This window comes from Alligator mississippiensis, chromosome 4, assembly GCF_030867095.1.
Source record: "Alligator mississippiensis isolate rAllMis1 chromosome 4, rAllMis1, whole genome shotgun sequence".
Classification (NCBI taxonomy): domain Eukaryota; kingdom Metazoa; phylum Chordata; order Crocodylia; family Alligatoridae; genus Alligator; species Alligator mississippiensis.
The window spans coordinates 214,467,271-214,491,167 of NC_081827.1; the positions used below are offsets into that span (position 1 = coordinate 214,467,271).

The window sequence follows — 23,897 nt, forward strand, 5'->3', positions numbered from 1 at the left end:
ATTCAGAAATTCACCTGAGATATGAATGTCCTGGCTATAACTCTGGCAGACTAAAGATTTGAACTTTTGTATCCTAGCTGAGTACCCTAATAATATGCTTATGGATATTTTGGGGTGTATTTCTTTCTTTGATCAGAATTTCCACCTTTGACCCAAGATACCTTCCTGATGAATGGATCATTGCAATCAATTCTTTCACATGAAAAAGCATTTTCTGTTGAAAAATTCCCAACCATCTCTAATGATTATATATGTAGTGTACATGACAGAACTATAAATCCACATTTTGTTCCATGCAAACTTTAAATTCTGGTGACTACAGAAGTGCCCTGTGTGCAGTGGGGCATGGTGATTATATTCCCTTGACATATATATAATTCTGGAGGCTATCATGTAGAGCTGAATGGCTACTTTAGATACCAGTGATTTAAATGCTACAGACCCTGAATCCTAGATGTTTTAATTATTCCTTACTCTATGCATATTGCCATCAGATAAAATAACCTGAAAACTCCACTTGATATTAATAGTATAATGCAGCAAAAAGCAAGTCCTAGATTTTCTTGATTTGTACCCCATAATTGTAGCTCTCTATTCCCACCTGTCACATAACAACCAGCAGGGAACGGTCTTGTAACTGACAAATTGTAGTTGTCAGTGCACAGGGGACTTCTCTAATGCTGCTGCCCTTTCCCCTCTGGTTTCTCTTGTCATTGTCAAGCATCTTTTTTGAGCTTTAAATTTCTTTCTTAGTATGCTCCAAATATACCTGTTCAGATCACAGAGGATTGTAGTGTGCATCCAATTAAGTGCTAACCCAGCATGGCTGCCCCTTATTATGGTGACCAAAGCTATTGAGCCTTTCCTTTCTTGCTTACACTGATTTTCCCCCCGTATAGTTTCATAGTTTCATAGTAGGTAGGGTTGGAAGGGACCTGAGCAGATCATCAAGTCTGACCCCCTGCCATGGGCAGGAAAGAATGCTGGGGTCAAATGACCCTGGCAAGGTGTCTATTTAGCCTCCTTTTAAGAAAATTTTAAGAAAGGGAGGAAGGAGGACCCAAGTAATTATAGGCCTGTAAGCCTCACCTTGGTGCTGGGGAAGATCTTGGAGAGAATCATCAAGGAGCACATCTGTGGGGGGCCAGCAGGGGAGATCATGCTCAGGGGCAATCAGCATGGATTCATCAAAGGCAGGTCCTGCCTGACCAACCTGATTGCCTTTTAAGACCAAGTAACTAAATCTTTGGATGATGGTGTCACCATGGACGTAGTCTTTCTAGACTTTAAGAAGGCCTTTGACACTGTCTCTCACCCCATCCTCATCAATAAATTAGGTGACTGTGGCATTGATACCTACACAGTTGGATGGGTAAAAAATTGGCTGATGTGGCGCACCCAGAGAGTAGTGGTGGACGGGTCGTATTCAACCTGGTGAGATGTGAGCAGTGGGGTCCCCCAGGGCTTGGTCCTTGGGCCCGCACTGTTTAACATCTTCATCAGCGACATGGACAAGGGAGTTGAAAGTGCGTTGTCCAAGTTTGCTGATGACACTAAAATGTGAGGCAAGGTGGACACACTTGAAGGGAGAGAGAGGCTGCAACTAGATTTAGACAGACTACAAAAGTGGGCAGATGAGAATAGGATGGGGTTCAACGTAGACAAATGCAGGGTGCTGCACCTTGGGAGAAGGAATCCACAGCATTCATACAGGCTGGGGAGTTCCCATCTTGAAAGCACAGAGGCAGAAAGGGATCTTGGAGTCATTATTGTCTCCAAGATAAACATGAGCCGCAAATGCCAGACCGCAGCCAGCAAGGCCAGCCATACCTTGTCATGCATCCAAAGATGCATCTTAAGCCGGTCAAGAGAGGTGATACTCCCCCTCTATACAACATTGGTCAGGCCGCAATTGGAGTACTGCATCCAGTACTGGGCATCGCACTTTAAAAAGGATGTGGCCAGCCTGGAGAGAGTTCAGAGGAGGGCCGCATGTTTGAGAGGGCAGCAGGACAGGCCCTACGAGGAGAGACGGAGGGACCTGAACCTGTTCAGCCTCTGCAAGAGGAGGCTGTGGGGGGACCTGGTGGCTGCCTACAAACTCATCAGGGGAGACCATCAGCAAATAGGAAGAGCCCTATTCTCCCCAGCACCACCTTGGGTGACAAGGAACAATGGTACTAAACTGATGGAGAATAGGTTTAGGTTAGAGATCAGAAGGCAATATTTTACAGTTAGGGTGGCCAGAATCTGGAACCAACTTCCCAGGGAAGTGGTCCTCTCCCCTACCTTGGGCAAATTCAGAAAGAGGTTAGATGATCACCTGTCTGGGGTCTTGTGAACCCAGCATTCATTCCTGCCTGTGGCAGGGGGTCAGGCTAGATGATCTGATCAGGTCCCTCCTGACCCTAGCTACTATGAACTATGAAACTATAAAGACCCCCAGGGTAGGAGCGAGCACCACTTCCCTTCGAAGTTGGTTCCAGATCCTAGCCGCCCTGACTGTGAAGTAGTGCCTCCTGATATATAGCCTGAATCTACTCTCCGTCAACTTATGGCCATTATTCCTTGTTATTCCCAGTAGTGCTTGGGGGAACAGAGACTCTCCCATTGCCTCCTGGTCTCCCTTGGCCAGTTTATAGACAGCCACCAGATCCCCTCTCAACCTTCTCTTGTGGAGGCTGAACAGGTTCAGGTCTTGTAGCCTCTCCGTGTAGGGCCTGCCCTGCTGCCCCTTGATCATGCGAGTGGCCCTCCTCTGAACCCTCTCGATGTTTTCCACATCCCTCCTGAAGTGTGGCGCCCAAAACTAGACTCAGTACTCCAACTGAGGCCTGACCAATGTCATATAGAGGGGTAGGATCACCTCCTTGGACCTGCTCGTGATGCATCTGTGGATGCATGACAAGGTGCGGTTAGCCTTCCTGACCACATCCCCACATTGGTGGCCCATGTTCATCTTGGAATCAATAGTGACTCCAAGATCCTTTTCTACCTCTGTGCTGACAGGAAGGGAGTTCCCCAGCCTGTAGGAATGCTGCTGGTTTTTCCTCCCCAGGTGCAGTACCCTGCACTTGTCAGTATTGAATCCAATCTTATTCTCATCCACCCACCCCTGTAACCTGTCCAGATCCAATTGCAGCTTGTCCTTCCCTTCTAGCGTGCCCACTTCTCCCCACAAATTCATCTGTGAATTTGAATAATTTGAATCACTCCCTTGTCCAAATCACCGATGAAGATATTGAACAGTGGGGGCCTGAGGACCGAGCCCTGGGGGACCCCACTGCCCACATCCCTCCAGGTCAAAAATGATCTGTCCACCACCACTCTCTAGGTGCAGCCCTCTAGCCAATTGGTGACCCATCTGACTGTGTAGGCATCAACACCACAATCTCCTAATTTTTTATTGAGAACGGGGTGAGAGACAGTGTTGAAGGCCTTCCTAAAGTCCAGAAAGACTACATCCACTGCGACACCTGCATCCAAGGATTTTGTGACCTGGTCATAGAAGGCTACCAGATTGGTCTGATAGGACCTGCCTCTAATGGACCCATGTTGGTTGCCCCTAAGCATACACTCCCCTGCTGGCCCTTCGCAGATGTGCACCTGAATAATTTTCTCAAAAAGTTTCCCCAGGCCCGAGGTAAGACTAACAGGCCTATAATTTCCTGGGTCCTCCTTCCTCCCTTTTTTGAAAATGGGTACCACATTGGCCCTTTTCCAGTCCTCTGGCACCTCGCCAGAGTACCATGAATGCTCGTAAAGCCAGGCCAGGGGTCCCGAAATGACCTCTGCTAATTCCCTCAGCACTCTGGGGTAGAAATCGTCAGGACCTGCTGATTTGAACATGTCCAGTCCCACCAGAAGTTCCCTGACTAGGTCCTCTCTGACCCTGGGCCTCGCTATGCCTCCCCTGGGACCATCGGGGATCCCAGTGGGGGGGATGACCTGGTCCCTGCTCAGAAAAATGGAGGCAAAGAAGTTGTTAAATAGGTTAGCTTTGTCATCTGGCGAGACCACCAGATTTCCTAGCATGTCCTGCAGAGGCCCCAAGTTACCCAGAACCTTCTTTTTACCCACTATGTATTTAAAATAGGATTTCTTATTATCCTTGATCTTAAAATTAGTGCAACTTAACTGACTCAGGGCTTGTCTAAATGAAAAAAATAGTAAGCAGCAAATTAGGGTGTGAATTTACATCATACCTTCTGCTCCATATTAATGCCCACATAGATACTCACCCAGTACTGGCTTTGAATATACTAATCTGCATACCAAAGTCTACACAGCACAAGGCAGCACTTGGCAGAGATATTTGTGCTTGCTCTTCATGGGCTAGTACTGGAACCAGAAGCAATATAGCCATATTAGCATGGCACTGCTCCAAGGATAATAAGTCTTGATTTTCGGCTGAGCTAATTAGTGCAGGTGCATTTTCCCTTGCTTTGGAAGTGAAATTACTCTTTATTTATGCTGATGTAAGTGAAAGAATTAGGCACTGAGTAATTTTCGTTCTTCTATGGCAATACCACTCACCTGCTACACCCTTGGCAGAATGTCCTTTACAACTGCCTGCCTGTCTTAATTCATAGGACTGAGAGTCCTTGACTGCCTTTTGGTAGAATTTCACAGGAATCGCCAAACTAATTTAAAGAGTTACACACCTTCCTTTTAACATTTTTATTTTATTTCCAAATGTATTGGTCATATTAGAGTAAAAATGCATGAAAGGTAAAACCAAAGGATATATGAGACAGCAAATATCTGATCTATGTCAAATTATCTCTCTGACGATAGCAGTCCAGAAGGGATGGTATAAATCAAAGTCAGTCCTGGAAAGAAAGTTTTTAATTCTAAGGGAGGCAACTTCTGTAGTAGGAAAGGAGAATAATATTCATAAGGTTAAACTAGAATATATTGCTGCCCTGCGCCTAGAAATAAAACCATGTAAATAATGTATTAACATGACTGCATTGTAGTACTGTATAATAGAACAGTGAAGGAAAAATACTTATTTTTCTTCTATATTTTAGCTCCCCAATGCCAATCAAAATTACCAACATAATTGGAGTGGGATCTCTACAGTAACACATATAATATAAACTTAGGAGCCTAAATAAACTTAGGACCCAATATCCAAAGGTCATGAATATCTGCAGGTCTCAAAGAAATCAAGTTTTAAGTAATTCCTTCAGCATTCTGGACTCATCTACACACGCCCTGCCTTGGAGCATGGTGTCTCTAACCCCCTGATCCTCTTCTCAGCTTTCTGCATTCTCTAGTGATTATCCCTTTGTGTCATAATATCTGAAATCTGGAGCCAAAGGAGAGTTTCCTGGGCTTTTCAGAAAGGCATGACCAGCAAATTAACTCCTTTGCTTTCTAGCCAGCATTTGGGGGTGAACTAGGAGAAACTCACTGGGTAGGGCTGAGGAGAGCACTTGTGTAGAAAACCAGAGGAGAAACATAGTATGATGCAGCAGAAATGCAACATCTCAGACACAATCCTTGACATGGTTACAGCATTCTGCAAAGATGCTTGGTACTGGCCTATCCCATTGTTGCTCAATTCAAGCATGGGCAGGTGCAGTAGAGGCATTCATTTTCACATGCACTACTTTTCCATCAGGAGGAGGAAGGACTCTCTGTGGCTGGAACCTACCTTCACAGCAAGGTTTCCAGGTTCAGTTGTCATACAACCATCAATCTTCACGTGGACATCCACAGTGTTCCAGACACAGGGGTTTTGGTTCAAAGCTGCTGCTAGTCATTTATCTTAAACATACAGCTACTCCATGCTGCTTTTAAAACTTGAGACATTGGAGCTCATTGCCATGCTGTTCTGACATTCTCACATGGTTTAGGTGTCTCCTCTGCTTGCTAGTCTCCAACATATCCAGCCTATATCTAACTGCTACCCAGATTCTATACCAGGTTGTTTTGTAACGTATATAAAAAGTCCACTTCAAGCTATTTAAAATCTTCTCTGTCTTTTTCAGGTTTTCTTTGGAGTCTTAATAGGTGCTTTAAATCTCGGTCAAGCTTCTCCTTGTTTGGAGGCTTTTGCCACTGGACGTGGGGCTGCAACAGGCATCTTTGAGACTATAGATGAAGTAAGTAATGAACTTCTTGAGCTCTGTCAGTCAGCTGTGAAAAATAATTAGATAAGCTTCAAGCACTGTAGGCTTTGTCAACAATATTAATGAAAAAAAATGAGGATTGTTAAGGAAAAAATTACTGCAATAAAAAATATGCAGCTGCATGCACACAAATGTATAGAGTGCCTCTAATCAACTCTGCAAGTGGGTTTTACACTAGCACAAACACTAATATTTATTCCTCCTTTTTCATAAGTACAGCTCATAGTCAACCAGGAGTTAAAGCCAAAGGCACAGTGGAGGGTGCTAATCCTGTAGTCAGAGCTCAGGCCAGATCTCCAGCTGGCATAAATGGATGCAGCTTGACCAATGTCACTGGGCCATGCAGCCTCCAGCAGATGAGGCTCTTTCTCTTTCAGCTTTTTTTTCAGTTTAGACAAGAAAGGAAAACCCAAATGCAGACAAAGACTTGGCCTGCAGCTTCTATAAACATCCTTTACCAAACTGAAAGCACTTGGTTAAATCCTTTTAATTAGGCTGCAGAGAAATTGTTGAGCACTGGGGGTTATTGATAGATATTTTTAGCAACCATTTATATTAGTTTTTATGTGTTTAGTTACCACAGAGGCATCAAGGCCTGATCCAAAAGCCAAAGACTTTGAATTCAGCTAAAAGGGTGTAGGAGGAAGATGTACAGATATTTTTCTAAATTCAAATAAATGATTTTTTAGAAGCAATTCAAAAGACAAACCCCATTTACAAAGATAATGTAAGCACCTAAGCATAGATCCTCAGAAGTATTTAGGCATCTGTTTCCTATTGATTTAAATAGGAATGTGATGAAATCTAGTAATATCAAAGGGAATTAGGTACTTAAGTACTTTGAAGCAGGAGTGGTAAACTCCTAGACTGCAGGGCTCTATGCAGGTTGGATCCAGACCCAACTCCAGTGGCAGGGTGAGTGGCAGTTTCATTAGCTGTCACAGATTCCTGAGCCACAGGGATTAACACACCCATTGCTCGCCCCTCCAGAGCCAACACCCAACTGCATCCCATATGCAGGAATTCAGTGGTGGACCCCACCTTTCACTTTCCAGCTCCTGCAGGAGCCCCATAAACTTAATCTGGCCAGTAAACCTTATGCTTAACACCCCTACTTTAGAGAATCTAGGCTTCCGGCACCTCCATCTCAAAGAAAGCCATGTCAGTTTACACTTTCAAATTTTATGTTTCCCAGTAGTAAAACGTTTTGCAGGAAAATAGTAAGTTCTTCCCTGACACTTTCAGAGCCAAAACAGCTCATCTAACCCACCTTGAAGCATCTGTTTCTTGGGTACAGAACATATAGCCCATCTGGTAGATAAAATTTTACTCTTATTCTTATTGTATTTCTCAATACTAGCTGAACAAATTCAGCTACTGTGTAAAACTGTATGTTTGTGATCACTATGATTTCCAGCTCCAAACTACGACTTCATATAAAGACCTGGGGCCTCCAATCCTTTACATTAACTGATACGGTTTTGTTGGTTTCCTTGTAGTTACTCCTGATTTGTGCCAGAGTAATTAATCAATAATTAAATCATAATGTTCTGTACCTATTCCCTGAATGGATAGACTGACAATTTACTGCAGGGCATAAGGAGGCAGGACTTTCCTGTGTAGCAACTGCTCAACAATAACTGCTGTTATGCATGCTCTTACCTATGATAAGTGGATCCTAAATGATAATTTATCCCTCATTCAGTGATGGTTAAGCTACCATTGTAAAGTCCTGCTCTCTCTTAACCCATGATAAATGGTTCTTTTGTCCATGCCCTTAGTTATGATTTTTCTCATGTCTTGCCATGATAAACAACCAGCCTTATTAATAGATTTTTCCATGTCAAGTGATTCGATGAAAGAGTTGGCTGTATGGCTAAAATGAATACAACATTCACTTTTCTTTCCAGTGTTCCTCACCGATGACAAATGCATTTTTTTGGCCTAGAATTTTATTCTTCTCCATCCTTTGTAACAGGCTTCCATTGCTTGAGTATAGCTCAGAGCAGTTCAGGCTGAATGCTCATGGTTTTGTAACATGGTAGGGAAATTTATGAAATGCAGCAAAAGATCAGTTATTTAACAACAAATAAATAACATGCTAAATTCTGTTCTAGAAACCTACCATTGACAGTATGTCAGAGAATGGCTACAAACTGGATAAAGTAAAAGGTGAAATTGAGTTCCATAATGTAACATTCTATTACCCATCCAGGCCAGAAGTAAAGGTAATTATTCATCATTTCTCCTGTGAATAATTTGAGCATAAGCAATTACAATATGCTGTTTTAGCGAGTAATTTCTAAAGTCCATTACAGTGTGTTTTTCAAAAGCACAAGCCCTTTGTTTAAATGTGGGCTATTAATCATTTTAGTGTCAACAGTATTAGAACTTACTATGGCTTTTAATCAGCTTACCCCATTGCTTTCTCTTTCTGACACATCCATTGCTATGCAAATTCCTTTTGGAAGATCATGAACTTAGAGCAATGCTGGTTCCTTTGTAATCAATTACACTGTTTTATCAATGTGTGCAAGAAAAAGGCACAAGGTAATAAAATCTTTTTGCTCAGTTCATTTTATCATGTAACTCTTCGATTGCTTTAGAGATATCCAATGTATTGTACCTCTGCCTAGTTCTTACAGTACATGAACATTACCTGCACATCTACTTCAGCGCTGCTGTGTTAAAATGAACACATTCTCCTTAGAAGGCACACTATCAAGCAAGAGAACACATGCAATTATTTTAGGAACAGGAGCTTATTAAGTATGACACTTGATTCTCATACAAGCTTTTTGGTGCAAACAATGTTTAGGGTGAGTGTCCTTTTCAGGCACTCACCCTAGCTATGTGGTATGCCTTTTGTAATGATAGGTTTGCTGTGTTCTGCAAAAGGTATTTCAGGTGAAATTAACCTCTGGTATGCACAAGTTCAGGTCCTGTTGACTTAAATGGCAATCAAGCATGAACAAAGATCAGAATTGTTTGTATTTTCTTCCTGGGAAATAATCCTGTTCATGATGTATACTTACAAACTCTTAAAATTATTTTAAAATACTTTGGTTACTTTTTTTTATTACTGTCCGTTTCATAATAAGGGTGAAGGAGTGCACTTGTTTGTCTCCAGAAATGCATGGTTCCTCTTATGTTTTCAGATTTTGGATAACCTCAACATGGTTATTAAATCAGGGGAGACAACTGCTTTCGTTGGACCAAGTGGAGCTGGGAAAAGCACTGCAGTGCAGCTTATCCAGCGATTCTATGACCCTAGTGAAGGCATGGTGAGATTATGTCACTTTGCCCTTCACTTGAAGGGTGTCATATTTTTCACTCAAAGCTAAGAGAAGATTTTTCATCAAGGTGTTTTTAAAATAGTCATTACTAAAATCAGTGGCTAAGGGATAAGCAAAATGTCTTGTTTTGTCTTGTTCTATTTTCAGGCCAGAGTAACAATATCATAGGAACTGTACTTATGCTTTTAGAACAGTGCTGGAGAATCCTGAACTGACCAAGTTTGGTAAATGTAACACTAAGCACTTAACCATTATCTCATAATAAAGGAGACCCTTGCCATCCGTGGGGGATATGTTCTCGAGATCCCCATGAACGGCGAAATCTGTGAATAAGGCACTGCATTCATGAGCGCAGTGCTCCTGGGGGCTGGTGGGGGGAAGGCACGGCTGCGCTGGTGGCAGCAGGAGCACGGTGGTGGCAAGCGTGGGGCTCCCAAGGAGCTCCTGTAAGTGTATTTAAGAAGTGGGCTTGACATTCGCAAATATTTGAAACTGCAAATGCCAAACCCATGAGTAGCGAGGGTTTCCTGTATTGCTACAATATGTGCTGAATGGATTAGCTGCATGTTATTACCAACAACATTTAAGGCTCAATTTATAAATGTTCTTAGTGCAAACCACATAAACGTTGATCTGTATCTCATGACAAAAGGCCAATATTCAGTTTAGTATATACAAGCCACTATTTGAATTAATTCATGTAAGAAATCAGTCACATTACATTGGTATTTCCATGATTTCTTTATGTAGTAATGATAGTAGTCAGAATGCTCTATATTCATGTAGCACTGTTCATCTGAGAATCTGATGGTGTTTTATAACTTGGAAATGTTTTATAACTTAGATTAAAAATGCAGAAAAATAATTTTCATTACCCAGGTTTTGAAAGGGAATGATTTTTTGTTTGTTCATTTTTTTGTGAATATCTTTATAAAGATCCTGGTTTTGAAATTTTTCATTTTCAGCAGTTTTTGGTTTTGTTTATTCTTTCCTCCCCTTTCCTCTCTTCTTTCTTTCACTGTGTCTTTGAAAAAAGGAAGGGGAGAAGAGGGAAACTGGAAAAAGGACAGGGATTGGAGAGGAAAAAGGAGCTACTGAAAAAAACAAAAATGACAAAAAATGACATCTCTGTTTTTAGAGAGAGGTTGATTTTGGACCCCGAGAATCCCCTGGAAACAAATGAAAAATGTTGACCAGCTCTATTAAAAATGATAATTGAGTCTTATAACCTAACTGGGAGAGGTAGGTGTTAGAAATGCAGGCACATGGAAGCACCCAACTTAATGAGACTTGCTGGCTGGAAAGCAGGAACCCCTACTGTGAAAAAATTCAACTTTGGATATATTTTTGCAGACAGACTGTGAAAATGAGAACAGTTTTCCAGGCATGCAGCCAAAAAACCATTACTTCAGCTTTCCAGAAGAAAATAGGTATCTTCTAAGAAATGTTTCCTATAGAAAATGTAAGTTTTGTAAATCCATCTAGAAAATCAATTCTGATGAAGATTCTGGAGGCCTAATAAGGAAAAGCATAATTTCTTATTAGGTTGAATCGTCCCCTATGTCAAGCTGAGATATGCCCCCAGAACCCATCGGACCAGTGCCAGGACTGTGAGGCTTAAAGCTGAGAACTTGGTGTGGCCGCACCGAGTTCCAGGTTTTCTAGACCCCTCAATTTGAGCATGCGGGTTGTTTCTGAGAAAGGGGAATTTTGCGCAGCCAAAATGTCCTTTATTTTTTAAATTTTAATTTTGGGGTAGCCGAGATGGTTGAGGCCCACACAGTGAAGAAGCCAGCAGCCCTAGAGGCTTATATTGCATCTCTGGGGCTGAGCATCGTTGTGGCAGTGAAAAGGGGGATGTTTGTGGCTGCTTGCAGCCTGTTCTTGCAGGGAACAAGGCCCTCCATCACAGCTTTGAATTTTTATTTTTTATTTTTATTTTTTTTAGTGTGAGTTGCTGGTGTGCATAGATATGTCTGTGAGTGTGTGCTGGTCTAGGCAGGGAGGTTGGGATGCCTGGATGCTGGCCTTGTTGTGTGGCTCTGTGATTCTGTTCTTTTATTATCTAATTTTATCTTTCATTGTATTGCCTAAAGTGTAAACAAGAGTGATTCTATCCTTTCTTTCCATTCTTTCTTACCCCACAGGGATGTAGGAATAACTTCATTTAAGACCATAGACTTGAGTAGTATGAAATCTGAATTGGAAACAAGAATGGCACTGACTGGTTTTCCATTTCAATTCATGTGGTTCTGTAGGTTACTCTGGATGGTCATGACATTCGCTCCCTTAATATTAGGTGGCTGCGCTCACAGATTGGTATTGTTGAGCAAGAGCCAGTCCTGTTTGCTACCACGATTGCAGAGAACATTCGTTATGGGCGAGATGAAGCCACTATGGAAGACATCATCAAAGCAGCCAGGGAGGCCAACGCCTACAACTTCATCATGGATCTGCCCCAGGTAGATTGTGCCTGTTAACATTTTTTAGCAGATCTGGATGAATTTGGGGGGGGGGGGGAGGGGGGGGAATTCCTTTTTCCTTCTCCCACTCCTGCAACCTGTTGAGTACTCAGATGGTTAGGTAGAAATTGAATTGTAGCTGTGTCCCAGAGGCTAAAAGTGAAAACAAATGAGAAAGTTACAGGTGTAATTAGTTACATGTGATAACAAATTTATCATCCTAAAATGCTTTCCTAGATTCTTGGATGGGTTAGATAGGCCATAGCGGAAAGACTTTTTAACATACATGAACTTCCTTGAAGTGCAGTAGAAGAAAGACAGGATTTGGTTTTAAGTGAGCATAAGGAGATTTTAATTTGGGGTAATACTACAGAAATAAGGTCATGCAGTTCCACCTAGCTGTTTATGTCCCAGGCTAACCACACACAAACTATACACTCACCTATAGGCTTGTTTATATTACAAAGATGCTGCTACTATAGCTATGCAGATGTAGATAAGTCAGCCGAGCTTTCTAGTGGCAATTGTGTGCATACTGCTGGAGAGGTTTTTCAGCTGTCATAGTTGTACCATCTTCAGTTACATTTGCTAAGATGGCAAAAGGCCCTCTTGGTTAGCATATCTGCCTCATGTATAGGATAGGATTTTTTCACACCTCTAGCTAACATAGCTACATTGGCAAAAGTCTATTGTGTAGACCAAGCTTAAGTGTTAACAGAAACAAAGCAGTACCATATACCTGATATTGGTGTACTACAATGCATGTGAATCATGTAAAGCCAGATGGGCACCTGCCATTCTGGAGCAAGCCTGGGATGCTGCAAAGTTTGCTAGTAGGTCACCATGAGAGATGGGGAGAGGGGAGATTTTTCACCTATGTTACAGCTCTTTCTGATGGAATTGCTCTGGGTCAAAATGTAGTGTAAGCCTCCCTATTTAAGAGGAAGGGTTTTGTTGAATATGTAGGGGTCGCCATATGGAGGGCAGAACAAGTTCTAACACTACTGGTCTTTCAGAGATTATTATTCCTCTCAGGCCTATTCCTTCCTCCTGTCCCTATGAAGTGTGAACACTGATTTCAATGGGAACAAAGCAGAGCCCTTCGCTATATGATTCATTCTAATTTTCTCCTCTATTCAGCAATTTGATACAAATGTGGGCAAGGGTGGAAACCAGATGAGCGGAGGTCAGAAACAAAGGATAGCTATTGCTCGAGCCCTTGTCCGAAATCCAAAAATCCTGCTACTGGATATGGCAACATCAGCATTGGACAACGAAAGTGAAGCTATTGTCCATGAAACACTTCATAAGGTTTGCTTTTTATGGTGGTAATCAAGTTTAGAGAGGCATAAATACATTTTCAAAGTATTGTAGAAGGTGCTTACACAGTGTGTAAAAAAAAAATAAAAAATCAGTATTTATGTTTTCCTTTAACATTTGTTTCACACGTACTAAATGGTGCAACATAATTAATGATAGGGAATTGCTCTTAACATTTTCTATGTACTTAAAAAAGAATCTGGAGGTATACAGGTAAAAATTCCAGCCATTCTGGAAAATAAATTTCCAAATGAGCACTGGAAATGCATGTGATTTTCTTTTATAATTTCTGTCAATCTAAAAGGTCATAATTTAACTTCACTACAGATTTCAGTTGAACGGCTATTTTGAAAACAAAATGTGAACATTTTTACTTTGATTTTTACATATCCAAGCTACTTACTGCTTAGAAAGGGCCCAAAATTTCCTAAGAAATCAACTTATTCTCAGGGTGAAAAATTAATTAGAATAATGTTGTTAGTGAAATGGGTCTACTTTCATACTTGTGGGGAAATGGAACAACTATGATTGTTTTGAGTGGCTTTGTTTTTCACTGAAAAATGCAACACACCTTTTGCCATGAGCAAAATATGGTTTGTTTGATTTTTTTTAAAACAGAAGCAGAATTTTCAAACTTGGTTGCTTAAGGCCAATGCCTGTCACGTTGTTATATGGAAATATCAGGATGTGAGCCTTTTATATGCTGAAGGTATTTCTTCAACAGACAACCTGATTACAATAGATTATCTGAAGAAGGAAGAGCTCAGTTCCCTTTGCTAAGTCAGGAAGCAACTATTTGTGGGAATGGAGCAGTTAGAGCAAAATATGCCCATCTGCAGATTGTTGATTTTTGCCAAATGAAGTTAACCAGATTAGTGCTGAATGTCATATTGGATTGACTCAAAATAAACACTGAGATTTTTTTTATTCACCTTTTTAAAAATAAATTCACTTGTATATTTTAAAAAATGCAATCTATACATGGAAAATCCAAATGTTTTGCTTTGGAAATGTAGAAATGAAAGGTTTCAGCTTTTTAGTTTTTTAGTATTTTTCAGCCTAAACAATTCAATGAATTTACAAACTAGCAAATTGTTTCAGAATAGAAACAGGAACCTCTTTAGTAAGAAAAAGTTTCACATGAAAAATCTGCTGAATTCTTACCTTGATATGATCTTGTTTTTACTAGTAGCAAATGCCTGTTTGAGGTTTAGTTCCATATTGGATAAGGACATTATAGAGAAGGACTTTTTTCAGTTGTTCTTATTTCCTAGGAATTTAGAAAACATTTCCAGGTTCTTTTGCTCTGGCAAACTTGCTTTTCATCTCTGCTTGCTCCATCTAGAGAACAACTGTTCATTCCTCCTCTTCGTTAATACGCTTTCCCCATGGATAACGCACAAAACCCCAAAGCTGCACAGCTATTAAGTCAGTGAGATTCCTTCCAAAGAAAAAATGCACTTCTGCTGGGGTTCAGAAGGTCTTTCCTGGAAAGTATTCTGCTTCTCAGTTGGTGCATCTATATGAGATGCTTACTCCAGAGTTGCATAATTAGCTCTAAAGTGTCATCGGTTTACACAGACAAAGGTCCTTGGGTGAATTTGAGATCGTTTATTAGACCAACCCAAATAGTTGGAGAATAGTTATTAAGCAAGCTTTCGGGTTCAAAAACCCTTTGTCAGGCTAAGGAAGTTTCAGCAGTTGGTGTGTGCTCTTCCTGGATGGTTTACACATGCAGAGCTATTAGGGTAGAGTAAACTGATTAACTCTTCCATTGATTAGTACTGTCAGATACAAGTACTATCCTACAGCATAGTTATTTACTCCACTGCAGTAACTGTGTAGATGCTGACAGGATTGGCTGGGGCATGAGGGAGCTTCAGTACAGGGCTGCCAGCCAGCTAGCCCTGCAATTAAGCACCCTTGTGCCCCAGCCAGCCCCTCTGCAGCACATTGAGCTGGGTCAGAGCAGCCCCACGGGCTCCCTGCCAGCTGGGACTGTGCTGCCCTGGCTCAACAGGCTGTGGGCCAGGGTACATGTTGAAATGCTGTGCCTGAGAACTGTGAACAGCGTGAACTGTGCCAAAGTTTATTGCACTGCATTAATATTCATGTGTAGACACACCCAGTGGAATCTTTGTAAGAGGTTTATCTAGAACAAAGATGTGGATACATTTTTGTTCCTTTTTTGGCTTCACTTAATCTTTGATATCTAAAGAGAAAAGGGATTGCTTACTAAGATAACCTTCTTGCCTTTTGATTATGCTGGTTTCCCAGGGCATCTCAATTCCGAGTTGCCATCCTTTACCCTGCTTCAGACCATGAGTCCTTCAGCTCCTGGGAGTAGGAGAATGCTGAGGAACCATTGGAAATGATGTTCCTCTTTGATCAGGGATCTTTGTGTTGCCACTAACTTTCTTCTACTACTTCAAAAGGTTCTTTGATGCACAGATGTTAGCCTGATGGGAGCCATATACATATTGAGGTGAAGGGGCTGTCTGCTGGGCATAAAAGAACTAGAGTATTGCAATGTGTACCCTCCATCATATGGAATACACAGCCCCAAGTTAGGCATCCTTGGGGAAATGTAGACATTTAAAAATGGAATCTCACAAAGCAAGCATGCTGAGGGGGGAGCTGCCTAAGTTAGCCAGTAGAAAATCCTGAAGGGAAAGATGTATCTTAAGATACACCCCCACTCTAGGACTTAGGCATCTCTCTCTGACTGGGATTCACACCTGTCTATCATGTTGTGTGTCAGTTTTAACCTGGCACATGGTCGGAGATTCCCTATTGGATTGGGTCCCACAGGTGAGTGAGGTGGTGGTAGCTTATGGGTTCTAATGACATGAGCTAAGTGCTTGACTGCTGAGATTTATGCAGTTTTGGAAATTCCCAAAAGCAGACAGTTAGGCATGTAGGAGCTTCAGATATCTCCATTATTAGGCAGCAGCAAAACAAGGGCTTGGAGGTTACAAATTTTGGAATGATGTGTTTACATAGTTCAGTGGTGCTTAGACATGTGTTTCCTTTGTGGTTCAAAACAGTAAGCCATTCAGAAAACATGAATGAATTACTTTAGAAAATCACAACTTTTCGCTGAGTGTATTCTATCTTTCTTGAAATCGGAGTTCTCATCATGTTCATAACAGTTTCAGGTACAGCTTAAATTTTACTAGCCTTTAACCTTTTCATTACTATTTAAATTAGTATTCATTCATTAGAGGTAGTGTCACTGGTACATGTCATTTATGCAGCAACACATTAGAACTCAACATTTAGGTATTTGTTTGAAGTACATGTAGAAAACCTTATAGTCCAATTCAGAGTCAAATCCTCATATCCATCAGCAATCCCTTGCAGTCAAGTATGATTATCTTCTATAATTGTCATATCTATGTGTCTGAAGATGACTGATGAGTAGTGTTTCACATTCTCAGTTTTTATTTAAAAAAAAATTGGGAATTTTTCAGGGTTTATCTTCAAAACATAAAAACTGGGATGAAAAAGAAGAAAAGGAAAAAAACTCATTTTGAATCAGGGAAAAATTGGCGGTGAGGGAGGGATGGACTAAGGTTGGGACTAGGGAAGGGGTGGGGGGAGGGGTGCAGCTGGGACTGCAGCAGAGAGCAAAGCAGGGGGAGCTGCTGGTGGGTGCAGGGCAGGGGAGCACAGCTCTTGCTGCTACGTGCCTCCTGGGAGGGCTGCGGGGTTGTGCTGGGCTCTTCCTGGGGGGCACGTGCCCCCAGATCTGTACGCAGGTGAAAACCAGGTTGCCATCTGCCCTGAGCACTGAAAAGAGCCCAGTGCCACTGCCGGCCCCAGTCATCAAGGAGCAGGGCTGGGCTCTCCCGCCTGCCCTCCCCGCACCCCCAGTGGGGCTCACAGCTCCCAGTGCCCGGGGCAGGGCCAAAGTCAGAGCCGCCAGGATGCAACTTGGGCCCGCCTGTCCTGGGAGTGATTCCTGTGGCCTGGCCTGTCCTACCTGGGGTCAGAGCCAGGAGTCCTGTACCCTCAGGCAATGGCTCCAGCCACCCTACCAACTCATGTAGATGCGACCAGCGTATCTCAAAATTTCAGTGTGCTGTCCTAAAAACTTTGCTCCTTCTCTCTGTCAGGCTCGTCTAAACCGCACTGCAATCTCAGTGACTCATCGTCTCTCCACAATCAAAACTGCTGATGTCATCATCGGGTTTGAGCATGGAAGGGCTGTTGAGAGAGGAACACATGAGGAGCTGCTGGAAAGAAAAGGGGTTTATTTTACACTGGTGACTTTGCAAAGCCAAGGAGACAAAACACTTAATGAAACAGCAGTAAAAAGCAAGTCTCTTGCCCTTCTTTTATGAAATGGTATAAAAGTCTACAGAACATAGATTTTTTTTATGTTAGATGATTGTTTTTCTTTAGTTTTTCTGAAGGCTGAATGTTATTGTCCATAAAAGTGATACATTGATAGCACTGGCTAAAGGGTATTTTGCACTTATGGCCTGAATGACCTTCCTTATATAAATCTGTCATGGTATCCTTCTTGGCCTCCAATGCACTGACATTTTATATCTTAATTAAGTGCTGACAATTCAACCACGTTGTATTTGAAATACAGGCAAGTTATGGACTGGTAAGTCCACATTTTTTTCCTAAAGGCATATTTGAACCCAGACTTCTAGAAATGAAAGACTTAAGGACTCATATGTTGTAGTGCTGTGAAACAACAGACCTTGGGTATGATTATCTTTGAAGAATGAGAGCAACTTGCGGTACAAACATATTGAAACAGGTTTCAGTAGCTACAGCCAGTTTCAAAATGAGATGATCATTAAGTCCACATTAAATTCCCTAACATACTATGTTTAATGCAAAGGTACAGAGAATAGGTGATGGTTCCTACAAATCATTCCTACCGTGGATTAGGGATAGTTTTCTGTTTTACAAATAAACAGCTAGTTTAGATTAGGGGTATCAAACATCTGGCCTGTGGAGCCCTATCACGTAGCCTGTGGTGCTCCCCATGGATTCCAGATGGGGAGACATGCCACATGTGGCATGCTCCAGACCAGCCTGTATGCCACATGCAGTACTCACTACCCCTAGCCCCAACTCCATGCCAAGTACCTGGTGTGCAGGGTTGGTCCAAGACACATGCCTCATGTGGCACATGGAGCTGGTCTGGGTGGGATATTGCATGCAGCACCTGTATGAGACCAGCCCTGCACCCTGGATCCAGGCTGCAGGCCCAGTCTCTGGGCCTGATCTGACCACACACCAGCCCCATACCACTCATCTGGCCTGCAGGGCTTGGGTGAGTTTGATGCCCCTGGTTTAGAACATGTTCAGTTCTAATACAAACTAAGGAGCATCTAACATTTATGTTTTACAGTAACAGAAAATAACTTGCTTGAGCCAAACCTTGAGAGAGTGCAGCCTTTTAGAAGAGGGAGCTATCGAGCCAGCTTGCGGTAAGCCTTTCTAGCTGCCACACCTCTAGATGCATCTCCACATGTCCATATTTTGTCAGGTTTTCCTCAATCGCATGGTATGGATCCTGCATGGTATCCTGTGTCTGATGCAGACAAGGTATGAGAAAGCTACAGTCACTGTAGCTAGTGCATATAGAGGCACTGCAGGCACAATCCAGTTGGAAACTTGTAGATTGTTTAACAAGTGCCTTATCCAAAGCCCATCAAGACAATGAAAAGACTGCTAAATATAGAACATCTCACTTTCTATGCATGCTAAGCTTATGTCCTCATACTTAAAGTGAGGGCATGATACACATACCCAGTCCTGACATCCTGCGCAGATAGATAATGGCTATAGGACAGGCCAAGTATTCCTCCTTCATTTACGTATCTGAGGTGGCAGAGGTACTATCCTCTAGAAGAGGAGTACCTGATGGGGTTTGTGTCCTGGAGCACCAGAAGGTAGGAAGGAGGGCTCAGGTTTCCAGTTGTGCAGAGCAGAGTTGGGGCAGGCTGCTGCTGTGACAGGAGGTATCACCTCCAATACTTTTCCCTACTACAACTGCTTACTACCCTTACATAAGTTTTATAAGGTGAGCAAGAATCCAAAGTCCTTAATTCAGTGTTGGATGCAAGACCAACGCCAGGTTAATTTGGATCTTAATGGTGATACCTAACACATTCCTTCACAACAGTGGCATCTCCCGTGGGGAGGGGGATGACAAGGGGAACTCTGACTTTGCTCTGCTCCACAAGGCTAAAGGCTCAAGCCCCTCTTCCTCTCCACCTCCATCTGGGACCCTCCTTTACGGTGGCACCCAGGGCTCATTCCTGGTCGCTCTCCCTTTGTTATGCTATTAAGCACTAGCATCTTCTCAGCTGAGTAGCCCTCTGTCCTACTCATACAGTAGACATTGGCTTTTGCAAGACCAAGAATGGGGGCTTTATTTTGTAAAGCCTGCTGACTCTATGCAACTTCTGTAATAATGGATTCTCATCCAAGCAACACCATATAATAATGGATGGAGTTGCCCATGGTACTGAAAACATCTGGACCACATGCTGTCCTTTAGTAAATAGGGTAGTGGAAAATGATGTAAAGCGCTACTTAACATACAAAGCAAGGATCCGGATTCTGGCCTAACATTTTCATATTGCATTCTTCATATTCATGCTAACCACATATCTGTATTTACTTTATCTACATATAAGCTGATAGCATGGAAAAATAATTTCTTTGGAATTTAATCATTCTGTTTTGGGAGACTGTATTTTTTTCACATCTAAGGACATTTTTATTACGACTGCTACATAGGCTTGGGCATTAAAATTGCAATCAGAGACAGAACTCCAAAGGTATACCCCAAAACTCCTTGATGGAACTTGCTTAGCAGTGCTTTAGAAATAGATTATAAGGAAACTATTTATCTGATCTATATTACTGCTACTATTACTAAAGGTCATCTGGAATTTCACATTCATGTCTATAACCATGGCATTTCTTTCCAGAGAGCAGACATCTTGTGACTCAGTACTGTATTTATTAATTTCAGAGGGGAGCAACACTGCCAAAGCAGCAAGTGTAAGATGCTGAAATCCCAGATCCTGAGACTCCATATTGTCAGGCTAGGTGGAAAGTTAGATTCATAGATTCATAGCTGTTAGAGTTGGAAGGGACCTCAATAGATCATTGAGTCCGACCCCCTGCATAAGCAGGAAAGAGTGCTGGGTCTAGATGACCCCAGCTAGATGGTTATCTAACCTCCTCTTGAAGACCCCCAGGGTAGGGGAGAGCACCACCTCCCTTGGGAGCCCGTTCCAGACCTTGGCCACTCGAACTGTGAAGAAGTTCCTCCTAATGTCCAATCTAAATCTGCTCTCTGCTAGCTTGTGGCCATTATTTCTTGTAACCCCCGGGGGCGCCTTGGTGAATAAATACTCACCAATTCCCTTCTGTGCCCCCGTGATGAACTTATAGGCAGCCACAAGGTAGCCTCTCAACCTTCTCTTGCGGAGGCTGAAAAGGTCCAGTTTCTCTAGTCTCTCCTCGTAGGGCTTGGTCTGCAGGCCCTTGACCATACAAGTGGCCCTTCTCTGGACCCTCTCCAGGTTATCCGCATCCCTCTTGAATTGTGGTGCCCAGAATTGCACGCAGTACTCCAACTGCGGTCTGACCAGCGCCCGATAGAGGGGAAGTATCACCTCCTTGGACCTATTCGTCATGTATCCGCTGATGCACGATAAAGTGCCATTGGCTTTTCTGATGGCTTCGCCACACTGCCGACTCATGTTCATCTTGGAGTCCACTAGGACTCCAAGATCCCTTTCCACTTCCGTGCCACCCAGCAGGTCATTCCCTAGGCTGTAGGTGTGCTGGACATTTTTCCTCCCTAGGTGCAGCACTTTGCATTTCTCCTTGTTGAACTGCATTCTGTTGTTTTCTGCCCACTTGTCCAACCTGTCCAGATCTGCTTGCAGCTGTTCCCTGCCCTCCGGTGTGTCTACATCTCCCCATAGCTTTGTGTCATCTGCAAACTTGGACAGAGTACATTTCACTCCCTCGTCCAAGTCGCTGATGAAGACATTGAAGAGTATCGGTCCAAGGACCGAGCCCTGCGGGACCCCACTGCCCACACCCTTCCAGGTTGAAGCCGACCCATCCACCACGACTCTCTAGGTGCGACCCTCTAGCCAATTCACCACCCACCGGACTGTGTAGTCATCCAAGTCACAGCCTCTTAACTTGTTCACCAGTATGGGGTGGGATACCGTATCGAAGGCCTTCCTGAAGTCTAAGTATACGACATCCACCCCTCCTCCTGTGTCCAGGCGTTTCGTAACCTGGTCATAAAAAGACTAGATTGGTCAGGCACGATCTGCCTGCCACAAACCCGTGCTGGTTTCCCCTCAGCATAATTTGTCCTGCTGGGCTCTCGCATATGTGAGCCTTGATAATTTTTTCAAAGACTTTGCCTAAGATGGAGGTGAGACTGACTGGCCTATAGTTGCCCGGGTCCTCCTTCGTCCCCTTCTTGAAAATGGGGACCACATTGGCCCTTTTCCAGTCCTCCGGGACTTGGCCCGTTTGCCACGAGCATTCGAATATTCCCGCCAGTGGCTCTGCAATGATGTTGGCCAGTGCCTTCAGCACCCTCGGATGGAGCTCATCTGGGCCTGCCGACTTAAAGGCATCCAGTTCTTCCAAGTGACTCTGCACCATCTCAGGGTCTATGCATGGAAGTCTGGCGCCTTGCTGCTGCCTCTCTACAACCCCAGTGAGAGACTTGTCGTGCCCCTCACTTAGGAACACTGAAGCAAAGAACTCGTTGAGGAGTTCAGCCTTGTCCCCCCTGTCCGTCACCAATTGTTTCTGCCCATTTAGCAGGGGTCCTATTCCTCCCTGGGCCTTCCTTTTACTCCCTATATATCTAAAAAACAATTTCTTGTTGTCCTTTACTTGGGATGCCATCCTCAGCTCCATGGTAGCTTTGGCCCATCTGACTGCCTCCCTACAAGCAGGAGCAGAGGAGGTATATTCGTCTTTGGTGATCTCTCCTTGTTTCTACTTTTTGTGTGCTCCCCTTTTGGCCCTTAGGCTGCCCTGGATTTCTGCAGTCAGCCAGGGAAGCCTCCTGGCCCCTTTCCCTCTTTTACCCCGCACGGGGATTGTCTCACTTTGTGCCCGAAGGATCGTTTCCTTAAGGCACAGCCACCCTTCTTGGGCTTCCATCATTTCAAAACTCCTACTCTGCAGTGTGTCCTTGACTAATCGCCTGAGTTCATTTAAACCAGCTTTCCTAAAGTCTAGTACTTTCACCCTACTAGTTACCTTACCCACTCGACGTCTTATGGTGAATTTCATAGATTTCATAGACATTAGGGCTGGAAGGGACCTCGGAAGATCATCGAGTCCAGCCTCCCGCCCAAAGGGCAGGAAGTCAGCTGGGGTCATAGGATCCCAGCAAGATAAGCATCCAGTTTCATCTTGAAGGTGTTCAATGAAGGCGCTTGAACAACCTCCGGTGGCAGGCTGTTCCAGACCTTGGGGGCTCGGACAGTAAAGAAATTCTTCCTTATGTCCAGCCTGAAACGATCTTGTAGTAGTTTGTGACCATTCGACCTCGTCATCCCTTGGGGCGCTCTGGTGAACAAACGTTCCCCCAGATACTGGTAGTCACCCCTGATAAACTTGTAGGTGGCCATCAGATCACCCCTGAGCCTGCGCTTTTCCAGGCTAAAGAGCCCCAGGGCCATCAGCCTGTCATCGTAGGGTCTGCTTCCCTGACCTCTGATCATGCGTGTGGCTCTTCTCTGGACTCTCTCAAGCTTCTCCACACCCTTTTTGAATTGTGGAGCCCAAAACTGGACGCAGTACTCCAGCTGCGGCCTCACTAAGGCCGAGTACAGGGGGAGAATGACGTCCCGGGATTTGCTTGAGAAGCATCTATGGATGCAAGCCAGCATTTTGGTCACTTTACTAGCCGCAGCATTGCATTGCAGGCTCATGTTCATCTTGTGGTCAATGATGACCCCCAAGTCTCTTCCATAGTGCTACCCAACATAGCACTGCCGAGCCTATAAGGATGCTTCGGGTTTTTTTTCCCAAGGTGGAGAACCTTGCATTTATCGGCATTGAACACCATCAGATTCTCGTCCGCCCACTTGCTGAGCCTGTCCAGGTCAGCCTGGATCACCCGCCTGTCTTCTGGTGTGGATGCTTTGCCCCAAAGTTTGGTGTCATCTGCGAACTTGGCCAGTCGCTTCTGACTCCAGTGTCCACATCATTAATGAAGATGTTGAACAGTATGGGTCCAAGGACAGAGCCCTGGGGGACTCCACTGGTCACAGGACACCACAATGAGTGACTTCCATCAATTACTACCCTCTGGGTCCGACCCCGGAGCCAATTTTCCAGCCAGTGGATCGTGGAGGACCCAAGGCGACAATTGGCCAGTTTCTCCAAGAGACGATCATGGGACACCAGATCGAAGGCTTTTTTGAAGTCAAGATATATGACATCAATCTCATCTCCCTTGTCCAGGTGATAGGTCACCTGGTCGTAGAAGGAAATGAGATTGGTCAAGCAAGACCTACCTGCAACAAACCCATGCTGGCTATCCCTTAAGATGTTGGCGTCGGCCAGTCCATTAAGGATGGCCTCCTTAATAAACTTTTCTAAGATCTTCCCCGGGATAGAAGTCAGGCTGATGGGCCTATAGT

The 23,897-nt window shown here is 43.5% G+C and overlaps 1 protein-coding gene across 2 annotated transcripts in view; it reads left to right on the top strand.

The window, feature by feature from the left end:
• Nucleotides 1-23,897, top strand: part of ABCB11 (ATP binding cassette subfamily B member 11) — a 107,541-nt gene that overhangs the window by 51,636 nt on the left and 32,008 nt on the right. For both annotated transcript variants that reach the window (XM_014599466.3, XM_014599467.3), the window contains 7 exons: nt 6,000-6,113; nt 8,258-8,368; nt 9,299-9,424; nt 11,695-11,898; nt 13,039-13,209; nt 17,337-17,538; nt 18,596-18,674. In XM_014599466.3, coding sequence (XP_014454952.2) covers nt 6,000-6,113; nt 8,258-8,368; nt 9,299-9,424; nt 11,695-11,898; nt 13,039-13,209; nt 17,337-17,538; nt 18,596-18,674 — 1,007 coding nt within the window. The remainder of the gene's footprint in view (nt 1-5,999; nt 6,114-8,257; nt 8,369-9,298; nt 9,425-11,694; nt 11,899-13,038; nt 13,210-17,336; nt 17,539-18,595; nt 18,675-23,897) is intronic.